Here is a 22,053-nt window from a genome sequence, read left to right as displayed (position 1 = left end):
TGGAACAGAATTGAGAATCCAGACATAAATTCATCCACCTATGAGCAGCTGATGTTTGACAAAGGCCCAAAGTCCGTTAATTGGGGAAAAGACAGTATCTTCAGTAAATGGTGCTGGCATAACTGGATATTCATCTGCAAAAAAACTGAAACAAGATCCATACCTCATATCATGCACACAGACTAACTCAAAATGGATCAAAGACCTAAATATGAAATCTAAAACGATAAAGATCATGGAATAAAAAATAGGGACAATGCTAGGAGCCCTAATACATGTTATAACAGAATACAAACCATAAGTAACAATGCACAAACACCAGAAGAGAAACTAGATAACTGGGAGCTCCTAAAAATCAAACACTTATGCTCATCAATAGAGTAAAAAGACAACCTACAGACTGGGAAAAAAATTTTGGGGTATGACAAATCCGATCAGCATGTAATCTCTAAAATCTACAAGATACTGCAAAACCGCAACAACAAAAAGACAAATAACCCAATTAAAAAATGGGCAAAGATATGAACAGGCACTTCACCAAAGAAGACATTCAGGCAGCTAACAGACACATGAGGAAATGCTCACGATCATTAGCCATTAGAGAAATGCAAATCAAAACTACAGTGAGATTCCATCTCACCCACAACAAGGCTAGCATTAATCCAAAAAACACAAAATAATAAATGCTGGAGAAGTTGTGGAGAGACTGGAACACTTATACACTGTCGATGGCAATGTAAAACGGTACAGCCACTTTGGAAATCGATTAGACTCTTCCTTTAAAAGCTAGAAATAGAAGTACCATATGATTCGGCAATCCCACTCCTTGGACTATATCCTAGAGAAATAAGAGCCATCACACGAATAGATATATGCACACGCATCTTCATTGCAGCACTGTTACGATAGCAAGAACATGGAAACAACCTAGACGCCCGTCAGCAGATGAATAGATAAACAAATTATGGTATATTCACACAATGAAATAGTACACAATTATATAGAACAATGAGGAATCTGTGAAACATAACATGGAGGAATCTGGAAGACATTAAGTGAATTTACTCAGTCACAAAAGGACAAATATTGTATAAGACCACTATTATAAAAACTCAAGAAAAGGTTTAAACACAGAAGAAAATACTATTTTTGGTTATGAGGGTGGGGAGGGAGGGAGAGAGGTATTCACTAGCTAGATAGCAGACGAGAAGTATCTTAGGTGAAGGGAAGGACAACACGCACTACAGGGGAAGTCAGCACAACTAGACTAAACAAAAGCTAAGAAGTTTCCTGAATATAACCAAACACTTCGAGGGACAGAGTAGCAGGAGCAGGGGTCTGGGGACCATGCTTTCAGGGGACATCTAGGTCAACTGGCATAATAAAGTTTATTAAGAAAATGTTCTGCATCCCACTTTGGTGAGTGGCATCTGGGGTCTTAAAAGCTTGCAAGCGGCCATCTAAGATGCATCAGTTGGTCCCAACCCACCCAGAGCAAAGAAGAATGAACACAAAAGACACAAGGAAAATAGTAGCCCGAGAGACAGAAAAGGCCACATAAACCAGAGACTCCATCAGCCTGCGACCAGAAGAACTAGACGGTGGCTGGCTACCACCAATGACCGCCCTGAGAGGGAACACAACAGAGAGGCCCTGATGGAGCAGGAGAAGAGTGGAGTGCAGAACTCAAATTCTAGTCAAAAGACCAGACTTAAAAGTTTGACTGAGACTGGAGGGACCCTGGAAGACATGGCCCCCGGACTCTGTATTAGCCCAAAACTAAAACCATTCTCAAGGCCAACTCTTCAGACAAACATTAGACTGGACTCTGGGACATAACATGATACTTGTGAAGAGTGTGCTTCTTAGCTCAAGTAGATACATGAGACTAAATGGGCAGCTCCTGTCCAGAGGTGAGATGAGAAGGCAGAGTGGGTCAGGAGCTTGTTGAATGGACAAGGGAAATCCGGAGTGGAAAGGAGGAGTGTGTGTCAAGTATAGGGAGAGCAAGGGTCATGTAACAATGTATGTATAAATTTTTGTATGAGAGACTAACTTGAATTGTAAACTTCCACTTAAAACACAACAATAAGAATAATAAGAATAATAATGCCTCCAAATGCTCCAAAAAAAAGGAAATGATGAACATGTGATTGGACAATGGAGGAAGGGCAATGCTTTTTATGCAGTAGCAAAGAACTTGCCTGAATTATGTTCAAATGTTTGGTGGAAGGTAGAACTTGTAAGTGATGAACTTGAATATGTGGCTGAGAAGATTTCTAAGCAAGATCTTAAAGGGGCTGCGTGGTTTCTCCTTGCTGTTTATGGCAAAACGCAAGAGAAAAGAGATAGACTTAAAAATAAACTGTGCAAAATGAAAACAAGACTTAAAGATTTGGAAAATTCTGTCGTACAAACTAAGGACATGTGTCCTAGAATCTTCCCCAAGGATCTAGCTACATAATCTTTTGTTAAACATATTAAGCCTGTGACTGATGGATCTAACCAAAAACCACACCAGAAAACCCATCAGCTTGGACTGAAGCAGATAGAGAAAGAGTGGAAGGAAAGAACGCTGTCTGCCTCTTGAAGTTCTGCAGGCAGGAAACAGAATGCTGTCTTAGTCATCTAGTGCTGCTATAACAGAAATACCACAAGTGGATGGCTTTAACAAAGAGAAGTTTATTCCCTCACAGTCCTGTAGGCCACAAGTCCAAATTCAGGGTGTCAGCTCCAAGGGAACACTTTCTCTGTCAGCTCTGGCGGAAGGTCTGTGTCATCAATCTTCCCTTGGTCTGGGAGTTTCTCTGCGCAGGAACCTCAAGTCCAAAGGATGCGCTCTGCTCCCGGCACTGCTTTCTTGGTGGTATGAGGTTCCTATGTGTTTCAGCTCACTTCTCTCTTTTATATCTCAAAAGAGATTGGCTTAAGACACTATCCAATCCTGTATACCTCATCAGTATAACTGCTGCTAGCCCATCTTATTAGACCATAGTGATTGAATTTACAACACATAAGGAAATCACATCAGATTACAAAATGCTACACAATTATACAATACTGGGAATCGTGATCCAAGCCAAGCTGACAGATATTTTTGAGAGGGTATAATTCAATCCATGACACAGGTTAAAGAAGCTACACCAGTTGCTTTCAAAGAAAAGAAAAGAAAAGAACCATCTTTGGAGCAGCCTGGAGATCAGCAGAACTGTTAGAAGGAGCACAGGAAGCAGAGCTGCCTAGGTTTCAAAGGGTGGGACCATGGTCTCTGGGGTGTCAAAGGGTAGAGCCACAGCCGCCTAGGTTTCAAAGAGTCAGATCTTCACCAACTCGGTTCTGGAGTGTGGGGCTACCATTCAGTTTGGCCAGGAGGATGGGGCCACTGCCGAAAGCTGAGGGGGTGGGGCTACCATGCCCAAGGGGCAGAAGAATGGGGACTGTCGGGGCTGAGGAGGTGGGGTTGCCAGGACCCTCACCCAGATGGCCCCAAAGAACAGAGGATTATTTTCAAGCCTTGAGAGCTAATGTAAATTGTCCTGCTGGATTTTGGACTGGCTTGATGCTCATTATCCTTTCTTTCCCTCCAATTTCTCCCGTTCGTAACAGAAATGTCTACCTTGTGCCTATTCCACCACTGTACTTTGGAAACAGAAAACTTGTAGTCTAGATTTCACAGGTTCACAGATTGTCATGGATTGAATTGTATCCCCAAAAAGTATCTGCGAACTTGGCTGGGTCACGATTCCCAGGATTGTATGATTGTGTACCATTTTGTAATCTAATGTGATTTCCTTATGTGTTGTAAACTCTATCACTATGATGTAATAAGATGGATTAGCAGCAGTTATACTGATGAGGTCTACAAGATTAGATAGTGTCTTAAGCCAATCTCTTTTGAGATATAAAAGAGAGAAGTGAGCAGAGACACACAGGAACCTCACACCACCAAGAAAGCAGTGCCAGGAGCAGAGTGCATCCTTTGGACCTGAGATTCCTGCACTGAGATGCTCCCAGACCAAGGGAAGACTGATGCATTACAAGGACCTTCCTCCAGAGTGGACAGAGAAAGCCTTTTCTGAAGCTGATGTCCTGAATTTGGACTTACAGCCTACTGGACTGTGAGAGAATAAACTTCTCTTTGTTAAAGCCATCCACTTGTGGTATTTCTGTTATAGCAGCACTACATGACTAAGACACAGATGAAGAGGGATTTTGTCCCAGGATGGAATACGCCTGAAGTCTTACCCATATTTGATTTAGATGATTCCAAAGATGAGATTTTGGACTTGGAGTTGATTTAAGACTTTTGATGTTCTGGAGTGAATGTGTTTTGCCTGTGGGAAGGACATGAATTTTTGGAGGCCAAAGGGTGGGATGTTATGGATTGAACTGTGTCTCCCAAAAATATGTGTTGTAAATCCTAACCTCTATGCCTGTGGTTGAAATCCCATTTGGGAATGGGTTTTCTTTGTTATGTTAATGAGAGATGATTAGTGTAGGGTTTGTCTTAAGTCAATCTCTTTTAAAACATAAAAGAGAAGCAAGTGAAAGAAGCAGATGTGAGGGAAGAGAGTTGCCAAGCCCCATGAAGATTGCCCAGGAGCAGAAGCTCAGAAGAGACAAGAACCTTACTACAAACCTCACAGAGAGAGAGCCTTCCCCTAGAGCCAGCACCCTGAATTCAGACTTTTAGCCTCCTAAACTGTGAGAAAATAAATTTCAGTTTGTTAAAGCCATCCACTCGTAGTATTTCTGTTACAGCAGCACTAGATAACTAAAACAATATCCAAATATAAAAAGCCAGTTTTTACACCTGGTTGGTCAATCTACAATTCCTCTAGGGCTAGTTATTACAAGCTTCTTTTTCCATTTTTCCCTTCTTCCACTTGCATTTTGCATTGGAGTTTCTTCTTACTATAGATGTCAGGGAAATAAATTTTAAAAAATTAAGATAGAAACGAGTATAAAATGCAAATAAACCTTTTCCTTCCTACCCTAGATTTCCTATTCTCTTTCCCAGAGATAATCACTATCTTTATCAAATTCTTACTTATCTTTCCAGAAAGCTTCTGAACATATTTTTTCACGCAAATAAGATTGTACTATAATACTCCTATGCACCTTACTTTTTCATGTAACACAGTAACATATTACACTACATAACACATAGACCTACTTTGTCAGTTTTAACAACTGCATAATAACCCTTTGCGTAGATGTAGCACACTTTGTTTAAGGAGTTCCCCTACTGATGGGCATTTACTTGTGATTCCTGTTTATAGAAATAACAATATTTTATACATTTTGTACATATATCTTTTCATGCTTCAAGTATATACGTAGGACAAATGTCTAGAAATGCAAGTGTTAGGTCAAAAGGTCTATGTATTTTGAATTTGAATAGATTGTTGTAGTTGTCGTTAGGTGCCGTTGAGTCACTTCTGACTCATAGCCACCCTATGTACAACAGAACGAAACACTGCTCAATCCTGTACCATCGTCATAATCGTTGTTATGCTTGAGCCCATTGTTGCAGATATTGAAAAGATGTTCAACTGCTCTCCCGCTTCCCAGTTTACACCAGATCACACTCATCACAAGGGTGTATGAGAGTATGTTTTCCTGCAAACTTTCTACCATATGTATTATGCAAGTGTTAAATTTTATCAGTCTGATAAGTAAAAAATACTATTACTTTGTTATTTTAATTTTAATTTTGTAAATTATGAGTGAAATTGAACATTTCTCATGTATTTTTAGCCATCTGTATTTTTCTTATGGACTACCTGTCAAACTGTTTGCTCATTTTATCATTTTTAATGAACATTTTAGTGTTCTTCCAATATTTAAGAAATTAATCCACTGTCTGTCATATGTGATGCAACATTATAATTACAGCGAAAATATTTGTCACTAATTACACATTCATACCTACATCTCACTTATGTACTCGTTCTACATATATAGCTTAAAAGAGAAAAATTAATTCAAAAATTTAAGACTGATTTTTATAGTTATGGTAAAAGTCACTCTAACATTTCATTATTTTATTCAAAATAAATGAAGGAATATCTACTAGTGAACTATTTATTTACTGTATTTATCCATTCATAGAGAGACCCACAGACATAACTCATAAAATTTATATCATTTTACAAAGATTTGCTGTACTGCGGATTAGACCACGTGTGCCTTGCCTGGAGACCTGGGTTTTGGAGCTTACCTTTAACAAGTTATTTACAGTTTTTCCATAACGGATATTTTAACCCATCAAGATATTTGATTAAATGATTCTAGAAGAAACCAGTGCTTACAAAAAGAGTTGACAGTAGAGAAGCAAAGCAAGATGATCACACACTCTTTTGTAAACTCTGGTGGGTGACAAATGCTAACACTAAATAAAAACCAATATTGTCTGATTCTTCCAAATCCCTGTTTTCCAATGTTCAATTAGACCAGAAGCTTCTGATGGATTTAAAGAAAAAAAGAAAAAAAAAACCAAACCCATTGCCGTCGAGTCAATTCCAACTCATAGTGACCCTACAGGACAGAGTAGAACTGCCCCATAGAGTTTCCAAGGAGCAGCTGGTGGATTTGAACTGCCAACCTTTTGGTGCCACCAGGGCTCGTCTGATGGATAGAAACTATATTTTAAGTTTCTTTATATGCCCTGTAATTAACAATCTTCCATAAATATTTGCTGATTAAATAAGAAATTAACAGACACTTCTGTCTTGAGTGTTACCAAGCACTGTACATTAACATCATACTTTCTGACTTAAATATAAATCTGTAATTTCAGGGTAAATACATTTATTCCCCATATCTAACTATTCCTGCTATGTCTCTGATTTATCATTCCTTCTCCTTTTTCCTGTAATCTCATAATTTATTTAATCCACTCAATTCATAAGATTTTTTCTTCATCTATAATTTCCAGTTATACAGATGCATGTAGTATTTATTATAGTATTAATCTTTTGCAACACCATATTTTGGGGAAACAAATACAGATATAGAAAAAACTTATAGATCAAAAATGTTAAAAGAAAAAGTCACCATTATCCAACAATAACCACATGTTCCTATATCCTTCAAGCTTTAAGGTGATTTAATCATAATGAACTGGGTCTCTGTTGATCTAATGCTGTTAATGCCGTTAATGGATTTGGCTTAAAATTGAATAAATTGGTTTTATAGTTTATCTGCTCACAAAAGTGCAGATAGTGGTGATTCTCCTAGTCCTAAGTTTCTCTTGCTCCACTTATGCCTTGATTTGTGAGAATAACATGACTTTGAAGATTGCACAGATCCAGGACTCTCAGAGTGGGGAGAGGCCCTCCGCCTCAGGTTCTGGGAAATAGTCCTCTGAAGATTCTTGATGGAAGACCCTGCCACCGTGGTGAGCACCCAAGGGTGATCCAGCGCTTGGCCAGCTGACATGCGATGACTAGCGTCCAAAATGAGCAGCTTGTCTATAAAGTCCTTCGCCAAGCAGGAAATATTTGGCCAAGGCTGAGAAGAAACATATTAAAAATTTAAAAAGACACACACTATATACACAGAGAGACAGGCAGGGAATCATATTCTTAATTATATAGATCAATGCATAACAAATCCAAAACACTTTTTCAAATAAGCAATTTCAATATTATGCCATTAAATATATACAGTTAACAACTCGAAGAATGTAATCAATGTTACTGAATTTACATGTAGAAACGACTGAACTGGTATACGTTCTGCTGTGTATATTCTCAATAACAACAAAATAAAAACTTTATATATATATAATGTAGTTGCTGTTGTTAATTGCTGACTAGTCAATTCCGACTCATAGCGACCCCATGTGTAGAGTAAAACTGCTCCATAGAGTTTACAAGGCTGTGAACTTTCAAAAGCAGATAGCCAGGTGGGTCTTCCGGGGAGCACTTAACCATATGGGCCACCCAGGGACTCCTGAGATAGGCTATGCTGCTTTTTAAACTAAGAGTCATGTTTATTCTGCCTGATGAAAGTCATTGAAGTATTTTTCAACAGGAAAGTGACAGGATTGGATTTACATTTTTAAACATACACTCATTGCCATCGAGTTTATTCCGATTCATAGCAACCCTATAGGACAGAGTAGAACTGCCCCATAGGGTTTCCAAGGAGTGCTTGGTGGATTCCAACAGCCGACCTTTTGATTAGTAGCCCAACTCTCAACCACTACGCCACCAGGGTTTCCTTTAAACATCTGGTGACCCTAAAACTCCACTTCTGCACACACACACACAAAAAATCTCTTTAGCAAATAAAAAACAAACAAACAAACAAACACAAACACAGAAATTGTCTGTCCAAGGAATGAGAATTCCTTTCCAGAAGTCTGTCACTCATTGCCTGCATCCCATCTACGTGGGCTGGACAGGGCAAAGCAGCTGTCATTGGTCAACTATACAAATCTCTGGTTGGCATCTGCCACATTCTGGACATTTCAAAGAGCCCCTGTGACTTCAAGAACAAGCTAGGGTAGAAGGTGGAATGGATTGCAAATTCATCTGCTTTTCTTTCCCTGTAAGCTTCCTCTGGACTTGGGACACCTACATCTCCTGGGGAAAGAAGGGGAAGGAGAAAGACTTCAGGGAGGGACCCTTCTGCAGTGCATTTCCTCTGAACGCACAGGGCCCTCTTTGTTCCCAATCAGCTGACTGCAAGAGGGATTCACATGTAGCAGAGACATGACACAGTGCAGTGTGAGCAATTAGCTACTTGATGTTTCAGGGATTTATTCTGGCAGTATTTACAGTGTTTGCACATATTTTAAGTACAACAGCAGCAATTCATAGATTGTTTCATATGGATGGTGACTTGTTTTATATGCAAGTTTGTTTTCTGCATAACATACAAATACATAGCATATACTTAGGGAAAAAACTATACTTTTGTATCCTTCATCATCTACAAAGGAGAAACACTGAGAAAATTGTCCATGCATTTGCTTATCTTGAACATAATTTGTAGCTGATGTCATTTTTTTAAAAGAAATGTATCCCCCAGGAGAGATAAGGGACTTCTTAAGACGTATTGTCTTTGCCTTGGCATAAGGAAAAATCAGACTTCATACGTAGACATCACACTCTTCAATCTTTAGCACTCTGCTATTTACCTAAGATTTGAATCAAAAGAAATCAGTAAAAGAACTGCTTTTTTTCCTTCAGTTTATTTAGGTAAATGAGATGTGATAAATATTTATCCCACCCTTTCAACTATGTACAGAAACCACACCCAGAGGTCATCTTTCAGCTAAATAACAGATTGTCACATAAAGTAAACAATATCACCCATGAGTACTGTGCTCCTTTAAAAAAAAAATCTATAGAAGACCAAATGGTCGACATTTATTCTAAAGCAAAGATGAGAAGGTAAGGGCAGGGGAGGGGGCAAGGAAACTAGATTAATAAAAATGGAACAACCAGAACAGAAATAATGAGTTACATTGTGAAAAATGTAACCAGTGTCACTGAACAATATGTATAGAAATTGTTAAATGGGAAATTAATTTTCTGTGTAAACTTTCACCAAAAACACAATATAATATTATTATAAAAAAGAAAATGTATTGCAAAAATGAAAGTCACACAAAAAAATGAACATTTTTGCTAAATATTCAAACACGGGGGGCAGGGGAAGTCTAGACACAACAGGTCCAAGGCTGACACAATGGCATGCCTTGATTCTGGCTAGACATCTACTTGGCCCTGGATAGAGACACATTTATCTGGGCTCAAGACTATTTAAAGGACGGTTAAATTAGATGTCTCCAATGGAACATTATAAGACAAACAATTGAATTTTTCTGGAGAGAATATTAAATATGTGCAGTGAGGTTTATGGAGAGCTCATTAAGATGACTACAGATGAATATACCTTTAAAAAGCAGTTGCAGAAAATAAGGTAACTGGTGTCCTGGAAAAAAAAATCTTTAGCCAAAGCCATTACTCAAACACAGGTTATAAATTATGGAATTCCTGAGCTAACAAGAGCAACTGGAGAGTATCATGGAGTCACTTTCATCTTGCTTATGAGAAAGTGGTAGTCTTCACACTGCATTGCCAGAGAGGGAGCAATGGCTCCCAAGCACAGTATCTAAGACTATTAATTAGGGTACAGGAAGAAAATGTCAGAATATCTATTTTATTTTTATCTCCCTATGCTAAAAATGTTATTTTTCTTTATGTTTAATAATGTGTAAAATGGGCTAATCTATATAGATGAATATACTTTATATATGAATAAATACTAAGTGTGCATGCTCAAATTTTTGACTAACAGTGGTATGTAACCCCAAAAATTTGGAGGACCATGCTTTCAGTCACATTCCCACTCTGGACTGTCACCTGATGACATCATTCAGTCTTCTCAGCAAATTTCACATCCACTTCATCTCAGATGAAGCTTTCCTTATAATTTATCCTCCCAGGCTCAGTCATCCCCACAACTTTGCCACACAAAATTCCTCTTTGTTTGGCTTTTTTCCACAGTCTCAAGGAGACACTCCCCAAAGCAACCTGTTACTCATCTTAATGTGGAAAAAGCATGGGACTGAGGTCAGTGGATCTGGAGTCCCTGGGTGGTGCAAATGGTTACCACGCCTGGCTGCTAACCAAAATGTTGGGGGTTTGAGTTCATCCAACGGCACCTTGGAAGAAATGCCTGGCAATCTACTTTCCCGAAAAATCAGTCATTGAAAACCCTACAGAGCATAGTTCTACTCCGACACACATGGCAAGTCAACTCAATGGCATCTGGTTGGTTTTTGGATCAAGACTCAAGAGCCTGCCAGGCCACACATAACCTCAGTTTCCTTGTCAGCAAATGGAAATCATCATATCTCTTTCATCAGATTGTTATTAAGATGAAATTAGATCAAGTATGTGGAAAATGGTTTTCAAAGTTAAGTGGATTGTTGTTGTTGCTGTTACTATTAACTCCTCTCAATTTAACTCCTTCCTCGGTTCTTTTGTGGACATATTCACGCACTGTAGTCAGGGTATTGGAAAGAGGAAAATCATCCAGAACTTCTTAAACCAATCGCACTTAGTATTATCATGTTAAATATGTTACCGGTTGACCTCGAGTGGATTCTGACTCATAGCGACCCTATAGGACAGAGTAGAACTGTGCCATAGGGTTTCCAAGGAGCAGCTGGTGGATTCCAACTGCTGACCTTTTTGGTTAGCAACTGAGCTCTTAACCACTGCACCACCAGGGCTCCGTGATAAATATGTACACCCCCATAAAAATGTTCTGTGTTAAGAGGTAATGAACCATGTAAAAAGTTAGGTAGCATTTTCTTTTGTTCCAAGATCATTCAATTAATTTAGTAACAAGTAAATTGAGTATTTGTGAATAATTTGGGATTTTTCTGTCTCTCTCTCTCTCTTTTTTCTTTCTTCCTTTCCCCATATGGTTCTTTATTTTTTCTGTGCTTTTCAATAGACACTGGGTAACACTAGACAAAACAACAATAACAACAACAAAAAAAGCTATAAAACTAAAATTTAATACTAGCAATTACACTACTTACTAGCTTTAGAGGAATAAAAGAAATTCGGAGGGTTAGTATCTCATATTTCAGTTGTCTTAACTCTTCCTCTTGCCTTCAAACAGAGAATTAAGAAATGATTGTACTTTGTTGCTTTCCAATTTCTTGATGAACAATTCTCTCCTAATTTTGACCCCAGCCCAGGTTCTTTAAAAGTGTCTGGCTTCCTTAGCACTACACACCAGTTGAGCCTAACATGGTGAGGGCCCTGCTAGGTTACTCTCCAGGACAGCTCCCACATTCCTCTCAGCCTATTGCTCCCAGGCCCATGTCCCCAACTTTCCATTCCCTGGCTCTGTATTCCAGCTCTATCCGTTCCTGCCTCTTCCTCCTTCTGGCAAGGAGGTCCTACTTTCTTCTCCAATTTTCTGCACTCAGCTTCCACATTAAATTCTCTGTCTAGAGTTCTCTTCATCTAAGGTCACCCACAGCATTATGTACTAGAATCCCCTTTGCTCTCATCCCAACCCTCAGCCCTAGGAGCCTTCATGGAGCTAATTGGCACCCACCTCCAAGGGACAACAGAGACATCCATTCAAGATTCACATTTTCATTCTCTTCTGATGAACCTTGATTAACAGAATAAATGTAATAGCTTGTGCAAAAGATTTAAAAAATACAAAAACAAAGCACTAGTTGCATATTTCTTGATTACTTTGCAGAAATGTTCATCATCTGTGGAGAAGAGGCCACAGAGAATTATTATTAAAAATCATTATTAAAAAGCTAGACACTTCACACGCACACACACACACACACACCACCATAGACACAGTACCTAACATTCTAGAAGCAAAGTCTTAAATTTTAAGGATCGTAATTAATGTTACAATTTGCTAAATACACAGTTTATTGAAGTATAGTGCTTAACCACTGCACCACCAGGGCTCCAGTAAAGGGTAAAGGGGTAATAAAAGTGGAAGGCCCCCTGTAGGCAAAGGACATCATTTATTGCCACTGTTCTGGCTATTCTAGATTTACTGGCAGCAGAGAACTGCCCTTCCTCCTTTACCCCACCAAGACAGAGTTCAGGGCAATCTTCTCCCCCTAAAGCACATACTTTATCTCCATTAGTAGCTATTATGTCCATCAGCAGCTATGGAGACGATGAGGGGGCAATTATGATATAGCACACCTGTAATCTATAGGGTCGCTATGAGTTGGAATCGACTCGACAGCAACAGGTTTTTGGTTTGGTGCATCCAGAGGTTTTTGGTTTGGTGCATCCAGCAGAACAGAACTCAAATTCTTAGAAAGTCCGGACTTGAAAGTAGCGGACTCCCCAAGACTCTCGCCCTGAGATACTCTATAAACCTTGAACTGAAAATACTTTCTGAGGTTACCTTTTAGATAAATAACAGATTGGCTTATAAAATAAAGAATATTACAAGTAAGTACTGTGCATCTTTAAAAAATCATCTATACGAGACCAAATGATCAACAATTACTCTAAAGCAAAGATGAGAGGGTAAGGAGACAGGGAAACCAGATTACTGGAAAGGTAACATCCAGAATGGAATGAATGAGAATGTTAACACATTGAAAAATGTAACCAATGTCACTGAACAATTTATGTAGTAATTGTTAAATGGGATCTAATTTGCCGTGCAAACTTTCACCAAAAGCACAATATTATTTTAAAACATTATTGAGCACTACATTTTTTGTGAGCACAAGTATTTAGAAACTAGACCATAGGAATGGAAACCAAATTATAGGAATTATGACTTGGCAGGCCTAATTGGAATATTCATTACTGGAATTCTTGTCATGACAGAAAGAAAATAAAAGGGAATCAAAGCACCATATCTTCTGATCTCCTCCCCATTTTCCTACTTAATAACCTGAACAGAGAAGGAATATAGTAAAGATGGAATAAGAGAAATCAGTGGAAATAAGGAGACAGAAATTGGGGTCATCGTTGAAGAAAAAGAGCATAATCACATCAGATTTGTTACTTCTTACAGTAGTGTATCAATAAACTTTTTTTCTAACAGTATGGGAATCATAGGTAAAATACGTCATTATTCTAAGAAAATGGTCACCATTTTCTATCACACCATGTGGTGTTTTTTGAAAATATGTTTTTAATATCAGTGTTTATCCGGGCTAATATGTTTGTAAGACTTATTGTACTTTCAATTTACTTCACACACACATAAAAAAAGTGTACTGTGATACAGGACAATATAATTAGACAAGAATGTATGATTCCAAATCATTGGCAAGAATATTTATAATTTATCAGAGTGCCAACATCAAATCCTTCTCACTCTTCCATTTAAAAGATCGAAAAGAGTGCACTTGATAAATGAAGTTTGTGCTGTAAAGACAAATACCATAAAACCAGTAATTTACCACTTAAGCAAAACTCAAACTTTCAGTCTCACTATTTCTCACATATTGGCTATCCATGTACTCTTTCATTTCATCAACACACATATAATGAGCACTAGCTAAGCCCAGGAAACAGGGAATACAAAGAGGTTTTATTGCCAAGCCTCTGCTACAAAGAAATTTACAATGTAGTTAGACACACCATGTGAATTAACCCAAAAGGGAAAATCACATACTTTGTCATCCATGAAATCTTGTTCATTATTATCAGAAATGTCTTTTAGCTGTCCCATCACCATCACGGAGTTGTTGTTGTTAGATGCTGTCGAGTTGGTTCTGACCCTACGTGCAACAGAATGAAACACTGCCCAGTCCTGCGTCATCCTCATGATCGTTGTTATGCTTAAGCTTGTTGTTGCAGCCACTGTGTCAATCCACCCCATTGAAGGTCTTCCTCTTTTTCACTGATCCTCTATTTTACCAAGCATGATGTCCTTCTCCAAGAACTGGTCCTTCCTGGTAACATGTCCAAAGTGAGAAGAAGTCTCGCCATCCTAGCTTCTAAGGAGCATTCTGGCTCTACTTCTTCCAAGACAGATTTGTTCATTCTTTTGGCAGTCCATGGTATATTCAGTACTCTTCTCCAACACCACAATTCAAAGGCATGAATTCTTATTTGGTCTTCCTTATTCATTGTCCAGCTTTTGCATGCATATGAGGTGATTGAAAACAACATGGCTTTGGTCAGGCGCACTTTAGTCTTCAAGGTGACATCTTTGCTTTTTAACACTTTAAAGAGGTCTTTTGCAGCAGATTTGCCCAATGCAATGAATCATTTGATTTCTTGACTGGTGCTTCCATGAGTGTTGATTGTGGATCCAAGTAAAATGAAATCCTTGACAACTTCAATCTTTTCTCTGTTTATCATGATGTTGTTTATTGGTCCAGTTGGATTTTTGTTTTCTTTATGTTGAGGTGTAATCCATACTGAAGGCTGTGGTCTTTGATCTTCATCAGTAAGTGCTTGAAGTCCTGTTCACTTTCAGCAAGCAAGGTTGTGTCATCTGCATAATGCAGGGTGTTAAAGAGTCTTCTTCTAATCCTGATGCCCTGTTCTTCTTCCTAAGGTCCAGCTTCTTGGAGTATCTGCTCAGCATACAGACTGAATAAGCATGGTGAAAGGATACAACCCTGACGCACAACTTTCTTGACTTTAAAACACCTATGGGGCAGTTCTACTCTGTCACATGGGGTTGCTATGAGTCAAAATAGACTTGACAGCACCTAACAACAATAACCATGTTTCAAAGAACTAGAGATTAAAAAGAGGGGTGTTCTATTTCCCCAAAGGAAAAACACAGGAAGAGTGACAAGGCTTCTAGGCAACATGACGCTATAGGCAGAAGTACCATGTCATCCCTCCACAGCAAAGATCTGAAAAACTAAGCCAAACAGAGAAAGCAGCAATCCTGAAACCCTAAGCATTAAATGAAGAGATAAAGAACTCAGCCAGGCACCAAATGGAATAAGAAACTGATAGAGAACAGACAGTGAAAAGACATACATGTAGAGGTCCCCTATCAGCTAACGCAGCATGGATCTGCCATTTGGACTCCTATCAGAGACCAGGGAATGGGGGTATGAGAAAGCAGCTTCACGGAGCTTCCAGCAGGAGACAGAACAACCAGTAACCAGCAATATACACTTTCCCACCCCTCACCCTTCTTCACCCCACTCGGCCTCTTCTGCTTCCTGTGGCCACAGTCTCTTGGCCAGGAAGCATCAGCTTCACCCCGGTGTTGCTTGGATTCCACCCGCCCGCACTGGCCAACTCCCTAACTGCCATTTGTTGGCTGCTGGTGTTGCTTTTTTCTGCTTCCTTAGATTTCTTCCTTACCTCTCACCACCTCCCCCTTGTTTCTCTCAAATACCTGGCTTCGTGCACCATCTTTGCTTCTTCCTGAAAGGCTGTGAAATGCTGCTAGAATGTGAGACAGCATCCTGGCCTGTGCTGCCACAGTGGTGGGATCCTTGACCTTTTTTTTTTTTTGGTTCTTTTGAATTGTTTTCTTGTTTGTTTTCTTCTTCTTTTCACTAATTGGGAGCCCATTCTAGCCGGGCAGTACTGCGTGGCTTGGGGCCTATCCCCTCAGTTTGCACAGACACACAGAGGGATCCCTGAAGGCATTTCTTTTTTCTTGTTTTTTTTTCTGCTTTTTTTGAGGTTTTTCTTGTTCTCTTTTTATTTTAATTTGTTTTCTTTTCCCTCTTTTTCTCTTTCTACATTACTCCGTTTCTTGTCTCTCTATACTTCCCTTCTTTTCCTGTCCCCTGAATACCTGGTGCTGGGTGACACATCTACCCTTCTAGCTAGGCTGTACCTCACAGCTTGGGAGCAACCTCCCAAGACCCTGTAGCCACACTGATGGGATACCTGGGAGCTTTGCTTTTCTTTTTTCTTTCTGATTTTTATTTATTCATTTTTTTTCTTTTCTTTCCTTTTTTTCTTCTTCTTCACCTTTTTGTTTTTCTCCATTTCACAGTCTCTCATCTCTCCACTCCAATGGCAAGCTGCCCTAGCACTCTTTTTTGTATGTATGTTTCTGGCTCCTTGTCAGAACAGTGACGGTAGCCAACTACACAACTCTTACAGAGAAGTGGGGCCAAGGAGGGTCACTCCAAAGAGTCGACCCTGGCTTCAGTCCCAGGAGTTTATTTATAGTCAATACAGCAAGCAATGAAGCAAATAACAGAACAATGGGCTTTGGATGAATAACAATAAGTTTCGGGCAACGGAGAAGGAATTCAGGTAAACAAGCCAATCAGTAATGGGACAATAGGTTTGGGAAAACAAGTCATGCCTAATCTCCTCCTCATCGCTGACAAGTCTCAACATGTCCTGTGCAGCATAGAGGCCTTTGAGGGGCTGAAGTGGTCAATAGTGTAGCCATATTTAAATGGCATATATCCCCACATTTCCCCCCTTTTGTTTAATAAATGGAATAAGAACCAGGAGGTTTTTCACTGATCCAACAAAACAAATGCCCATTAAGAGAAGGTAAAATTTTCTCTACGAGATATAATCCAAGGTTATCTCAGCCATTGTCTCCACACCTCAGGGCCTAGTTTATGCTTAGGGAATCTTTGTGAGTCCTTGTGAGCCCAGCTTCAGCTGGGTCACACTCCATATGTTCTTGGGCTCCTAGATGGCGGCCATGGCAGGCTCTTTAAACTCACGGTGCTAGTTTCCACCAGATATCATCTGGTTCTTTACCAGCACAGTGATGATTAGTACCTGGATTTAGTCAGGCTCCTAGATGGCAGCCATGGCAGGCTCTTTAAACTCATGGTGCTGGTTTTCCACCAGATACCATCTGGTTCTTCACCAGGTTACTAAGTAAGAGCGATGCTCTTATCAATCGCATTGCCGGAGTGAGCGGACTCAATGCACATCAACATCTTAGCCCAAGGCCTTTTCTGCCTTTTAGGTGTGTATGACAATAGACGACGACCTTATAAAGATATAATAATCCTTTGCACTAACCATACCCTGATTGTTGGACCAATGGTTTTCCTCCAACTCTCATTTTGTAAGCTAAACACTATCTTTTAACATGCACTAAGATTATTATTCTTAAAGTTTCAAAGATTCATTAATAATCAAACAAGTGATGATTTACACAAATTCACTATCAATTGGAACGGAATCACTGAATTAGAGACCTATCTATACAGAAGCATCTAATCTAGAAGAAGCAGAAAATATAGAGGAATTTACACATAACAACTTCTTATTAGGAAAGTACTGATTAACAAGATAAGATAGGAAGGGCCTTCTTAAGAGGAGGTCTTCAATTTTCCCGCCTCTTGTTTAGTTAATTGATAGTGAATGGTCCAGGCGTGGAAGGCTGACTTCTGTTGGTGATGGGAGATCTTCAAGGAGTAGAGACATCGGATGACTATAAGGAAGCACAAGACTATTAAACATCCTATAGCAAAAAGGACCCAAACACGGAGATTGAGTCCAGAGAACCAATGTGTAGGATTAAGCCAGTAAGCAAAATCATAAAGTGTAGTAGTAAATGTATTTTTATTAGATTCTGCTTGTAGTTTCAAGAGTTGTTCTTGTAACTGGAATTGTAATTTTTGAATATCACTTTTCAATGGAGAAGTGAAGCTAGTTAAAAGATTATTTTTAACATCCTTCCAGGATTCATTATATGGAAGGGCTGTAACATAGAAGCGAGTGTATTCAGCATCACAGGTTAATTGGGAATGCTCCCATAGGGCTTCCTGTCGCTCTCCAAGCCAAAGGATTGAGGCTTCTAAACCACCCAGACGCTTGAGGATTTCTTGATCAATATGTGCCATAGGTCGCATTTCAGAGGTAACATTTTGCATATAAGTGTTAAACTGTTGGGCAGTCTGAATAGATTGGGAGAGAGCTTACGGCAGTGGTAGCTGCTGTAGTGGCAATAGCAGTAGCTGTGATAATAGAGAGGATATACTCAGCTTTGGAGGAGAGGGCTTTTAGACCTCCCCATGTTACTGGCATCGTAGATCTTCGTTGTTCAGTGTCCTTCCCCGGGGGAAGGGGTGATGGTGTCAGTTGTGGTTCTGGAGTTGGATCGGATGGCGTCCCCAGCAGGAGTGGTGGCGGCAGGACGCAGAAGCTCCCCCGGGACTCAGCCTCAGCAGCGAGACAGCGGCGGCAGTTCCCAGCTGAAGGGTGGTGGCTGTCGCTGGGTTGAGATCTGCACTGATTAGCCCAATGAAAGCCTTTACTACAGCGGGGACACTTTCAGGTTGGAAGTTTAGTGTTGACATTTTTGTTTTTTGAGCTATGACAACGTTTCCTAAAATGTCCAGGTTTACCACACCCAAAACAGGTGGCAGTGGATGGACGGAGAGCTGCCATTAATACTTGTGCCTTATGAGTTTCTGTGCCAATATTTTGACATGCTCTAATCATCTCAGCTAGATTAGGATTTTGTGCCTTTAAAGGAGCTAAAACATCCCGACAGTTGGCATTAGCATTTTCATAAGCAAGCTTGAGACAAAGAACTTCAGCTGCTTGTTGGTTATCTACCTATCGGGAAATGGCAATTTGGAGACGACTGATAAAGTCAATGTAAGGCTCATTTGCCGCTTGATGAACAGTGCCGAATGAGCTGGTGGGCATCCTAGAATCAGGGATTTTACTCCAGGCTTTGGTGGCAGCATCAGAGGCTTGACTGAATGCTTGCCTGTTCATCTGACTCTGAGCCTGAGAAGCGGAATAGGGCCCAATACCTAAGAGCATGTCAACACTAACAGGAATGCTATGGTTTAGATTGTCCATCGCATAAAAGCTACAATGTTCCTTATACTCTCTTGGCTCCATACACTAAATTGAGCAGGGGTTAAGACTGTTCGCATCAAAACATTCTAATCCCAGGGGGTCATCTCATATCCTTGTGCTATAGCTTCTACAATTCCTTTTGTAAAGGAACTCTGTAAACTGTTCTCTACCATGCTCTTGCGAAGTTCTTTAAAACCTTGAAAAGGAAGGCCATCATGACGGGGCTGTCCTGATCCCCGAAGGACAGGATAGGCAGAAAACCCTTATTTCTCACAGCCTTCTCGCAAACACCTCTCCATAAGAGACTCATGTTGTGAGGAATCAGTCTCAGGAGGCATGGAAGGAGGAGGGTCATAAATATTTTCTTTACTAAGGGAGCGAGCCGAAGGAGCTGCTTGTAAGGACTTCAGGGCAAGGCGACAGTGATGCCAAGCAATAAGAACTGAAGCTGGGATGTTCATGTCACAAATGATGTTACCAATACATTCCCATGCTTCTACATCAAGGTTTCCCCACAAGGGATACCAAGGACAGGCAGATTCAATTAAAAGCAGAAGTTGGGTAAGAGCTTCTTCTGACACCTTAAGCTTGGAGGCCTTTAACAATCCTAACAGCTGGGTTTTATATTGACACTGTTCAGAAGAAAGAGAATTCCCCATAGTGAGGGAGGAACGGAAAATGAAAAAAGAGAATGAGAGGCAGTAAAAACTCCTGGCCTGAAGCCTGAAATCCCTTGAGAGCGCTCGGGAAAGCCCCACCGCCCTTGGGCTGTAAACCCAGCCTAAACTGAGGGCATTCTGGAAAGCCCTGCCACCCTTGGGCTGTAAACCCTGCCTGAATCGAGGGCATTCGGGAAAGCCCTGCCGCCCTTGGGCTATAAACCCAGCCTGAATCGAGAGCATTCGGAAAAGCTCCGTGGAAAGCCCCGCCCCTCTCGGGCTGTAAACCCAGCCTGAAATGGAAGTCCGATACTCACCACCTGAAGGGATTGAGTGTGAGGGCATCTACCATCCCCTCACACGGGGCACCATCTGTCGGAACGGCGACGGTAGCCAACTATACAACTCTTACAGAGAAGTGGGGCCAAGGAGGGTCACTCCAAAGAGTCGATGCCAGCTTCAGTCCCAGGAGTTTATTTATAGTCAATACAGCAAGCAATGAAGCAAATAACAGAACAATCGGCTTTGGGTGAATAAGAATAAGTTTCGGGCAAGGGAGAAGGAATTCAGGTAAACAAGCCAATCAGTAACAGGACAATAGGTTTGGGAAAACAAGTCATGCCTAATCTCCTCCTCATCGCTGACAAGTCTCAACATGTCCTGTGCAGCATAGAGGCCTTTGAGGGGCTGAAGTGGTCAATAGTGTAGCCATGTTTAAATGGCATATATCCCCACAGCTCCTGTTCCTCTCTCCTCTCTCCCATACCCACCTTAGCTCCACACATCACAATCTCCTCCATCCATCCTGCCTACCTGCACCATGCACTAACATCACCCACCAAGCAACCCAGTCACAAACTACCAGAACCTGCCCTGCACTGACTACCAGCCCGCCCGGGAGGCCGTAGAAAGTGCCACAATAAACTCATCCCAGCAACTCCTCTTCAGCTAGACCTGCTCTGCTGTACCATATCTGAGCAACTGACTCTGCCAATTGGAGAAGGAGGCAAAAATTATCGTACCCACAGACAAGCAAACAACAAAGAACACACAGCCCACCCACTCAGACATAGCCAAATTAAACAAAAAAAAGTAAAAAACAAAAAAATATACAATCAATAAATGAGAAAAATAACTACCGAGTGCCCCAAAGACACCAGACAATATCAAAACATTTTTGAAAAACAGGAAAAGATGGTTCCAGTAGGCATACAAAATAAAACACGAGATGACTTTCCAGTAGAAGAAAAGGCACTAGACTACCTGATAGAGAATTCAAATCTCTAATAGTCAGAGCTATTCAAGACTTGAAGAAAAAAGCAGACAAAAATGAGGAAAAAATAGACAAATACATAGAAAAGACAGAAAAATTCATGGAAAAATACAAACAAAAAAATGGAAGAATTCAGGAAAATAATACACGAACAAAATGTCAAAATAAATTCACAACTAGAAATCATGCAAAAATGACAATTAGAAATCCAAAAGATAAACAGCAAGATTTCAGAAGTGGACAGTGTCATAGAAGGGCTGAGGAGCACGTTTGAAATGATGGAAGACAAGATCAGCGAAATTGAAGACAAACACGTGGATACAACTCTGTTTTGAGGAGAAAAAAAACGAAGAAAAACAAAGATACCTGAGAATTATGTGGGATACAATCAAAAGCAAAAATGTGCAAGTGATCAAAGTTCCAGAACAGGGAGAGAAAACAGAAAACACAGAGAGGATCAGTCATGAACTGCTGACAGAAAACTTCCCTAATATCATGAAAGATGAAAAGCTGACCATGCAAGAAGCTCAACAAACCCCATATAGGATAGATCCCAAAAAAAATCACCAAAGCATAACATAATCACACTTGCCAAAACCAAAGACAAACAAACAATCCTGAGAGCAGCTCGAGAAAACCCAAAAGTCACATACAGAGGAGAAACAATAAAACTAAGCTCAGATTATTTGGCAGAAACCATGCAGGCAAGAAGCCAATGGGATGACATATATAAAACCTTGAAAGAAAAAAATTGCCAGCCAAGAATAATCTATCCTGCAAAACTCACCTTCAAATATGATGGTGAAATTAGGACATTTCCAGATAAACAGAAATTAAGGGAATATGTAAAAAC

General features: G+C 40.1%; 1 protein-coding gene across 1 annotated transcript in view; it reads right to left on the bottom strand.

The window, feature by feature from the left end:
* Positions 1 to 7,149: 7,149 nt before the first annotated feature.
* The window catches only part of PSKH2 (protein serine kinase H2), a 37,747-nt gene continuing 22,843 nt past the window's right edge, over positions 7,150 to 22,053 (bottom strand). The window contains exon 3 of the mRNA XM_004370795.2: positions 7,150 to 7,515. Coding sequence (XP_004370852.1) covers positions 7,210 to 7,515 — 306 coding nt within the window. The 3' untranslated portion in view covers positions 7,150 to 7,209. The remainder of the gene's footprint in view (positions 7,516 to 22,053) is intronic.

Source organism: Trichechus manatus, unplaced genomic scaffold, assembly GCF_000243295.1.
Source record: "Trichechus manatus latirostris isolate Lorelei unplaced genomic scaffold, TriManLat1.0 scaffold00009, whole genome shotgun sequence".
In the NCBI taxonomy this organism is placed as follows: Eukaryota; Metazoa; Chordata; class Mammalia; order Sirenia; family Trichechidae; genus Trichechus; species Trichechus manatus.
Note: the sequence above shows the minus strand (reverse complement) of the source record. Positions and strands in the feature narration are given on the sequence as shown.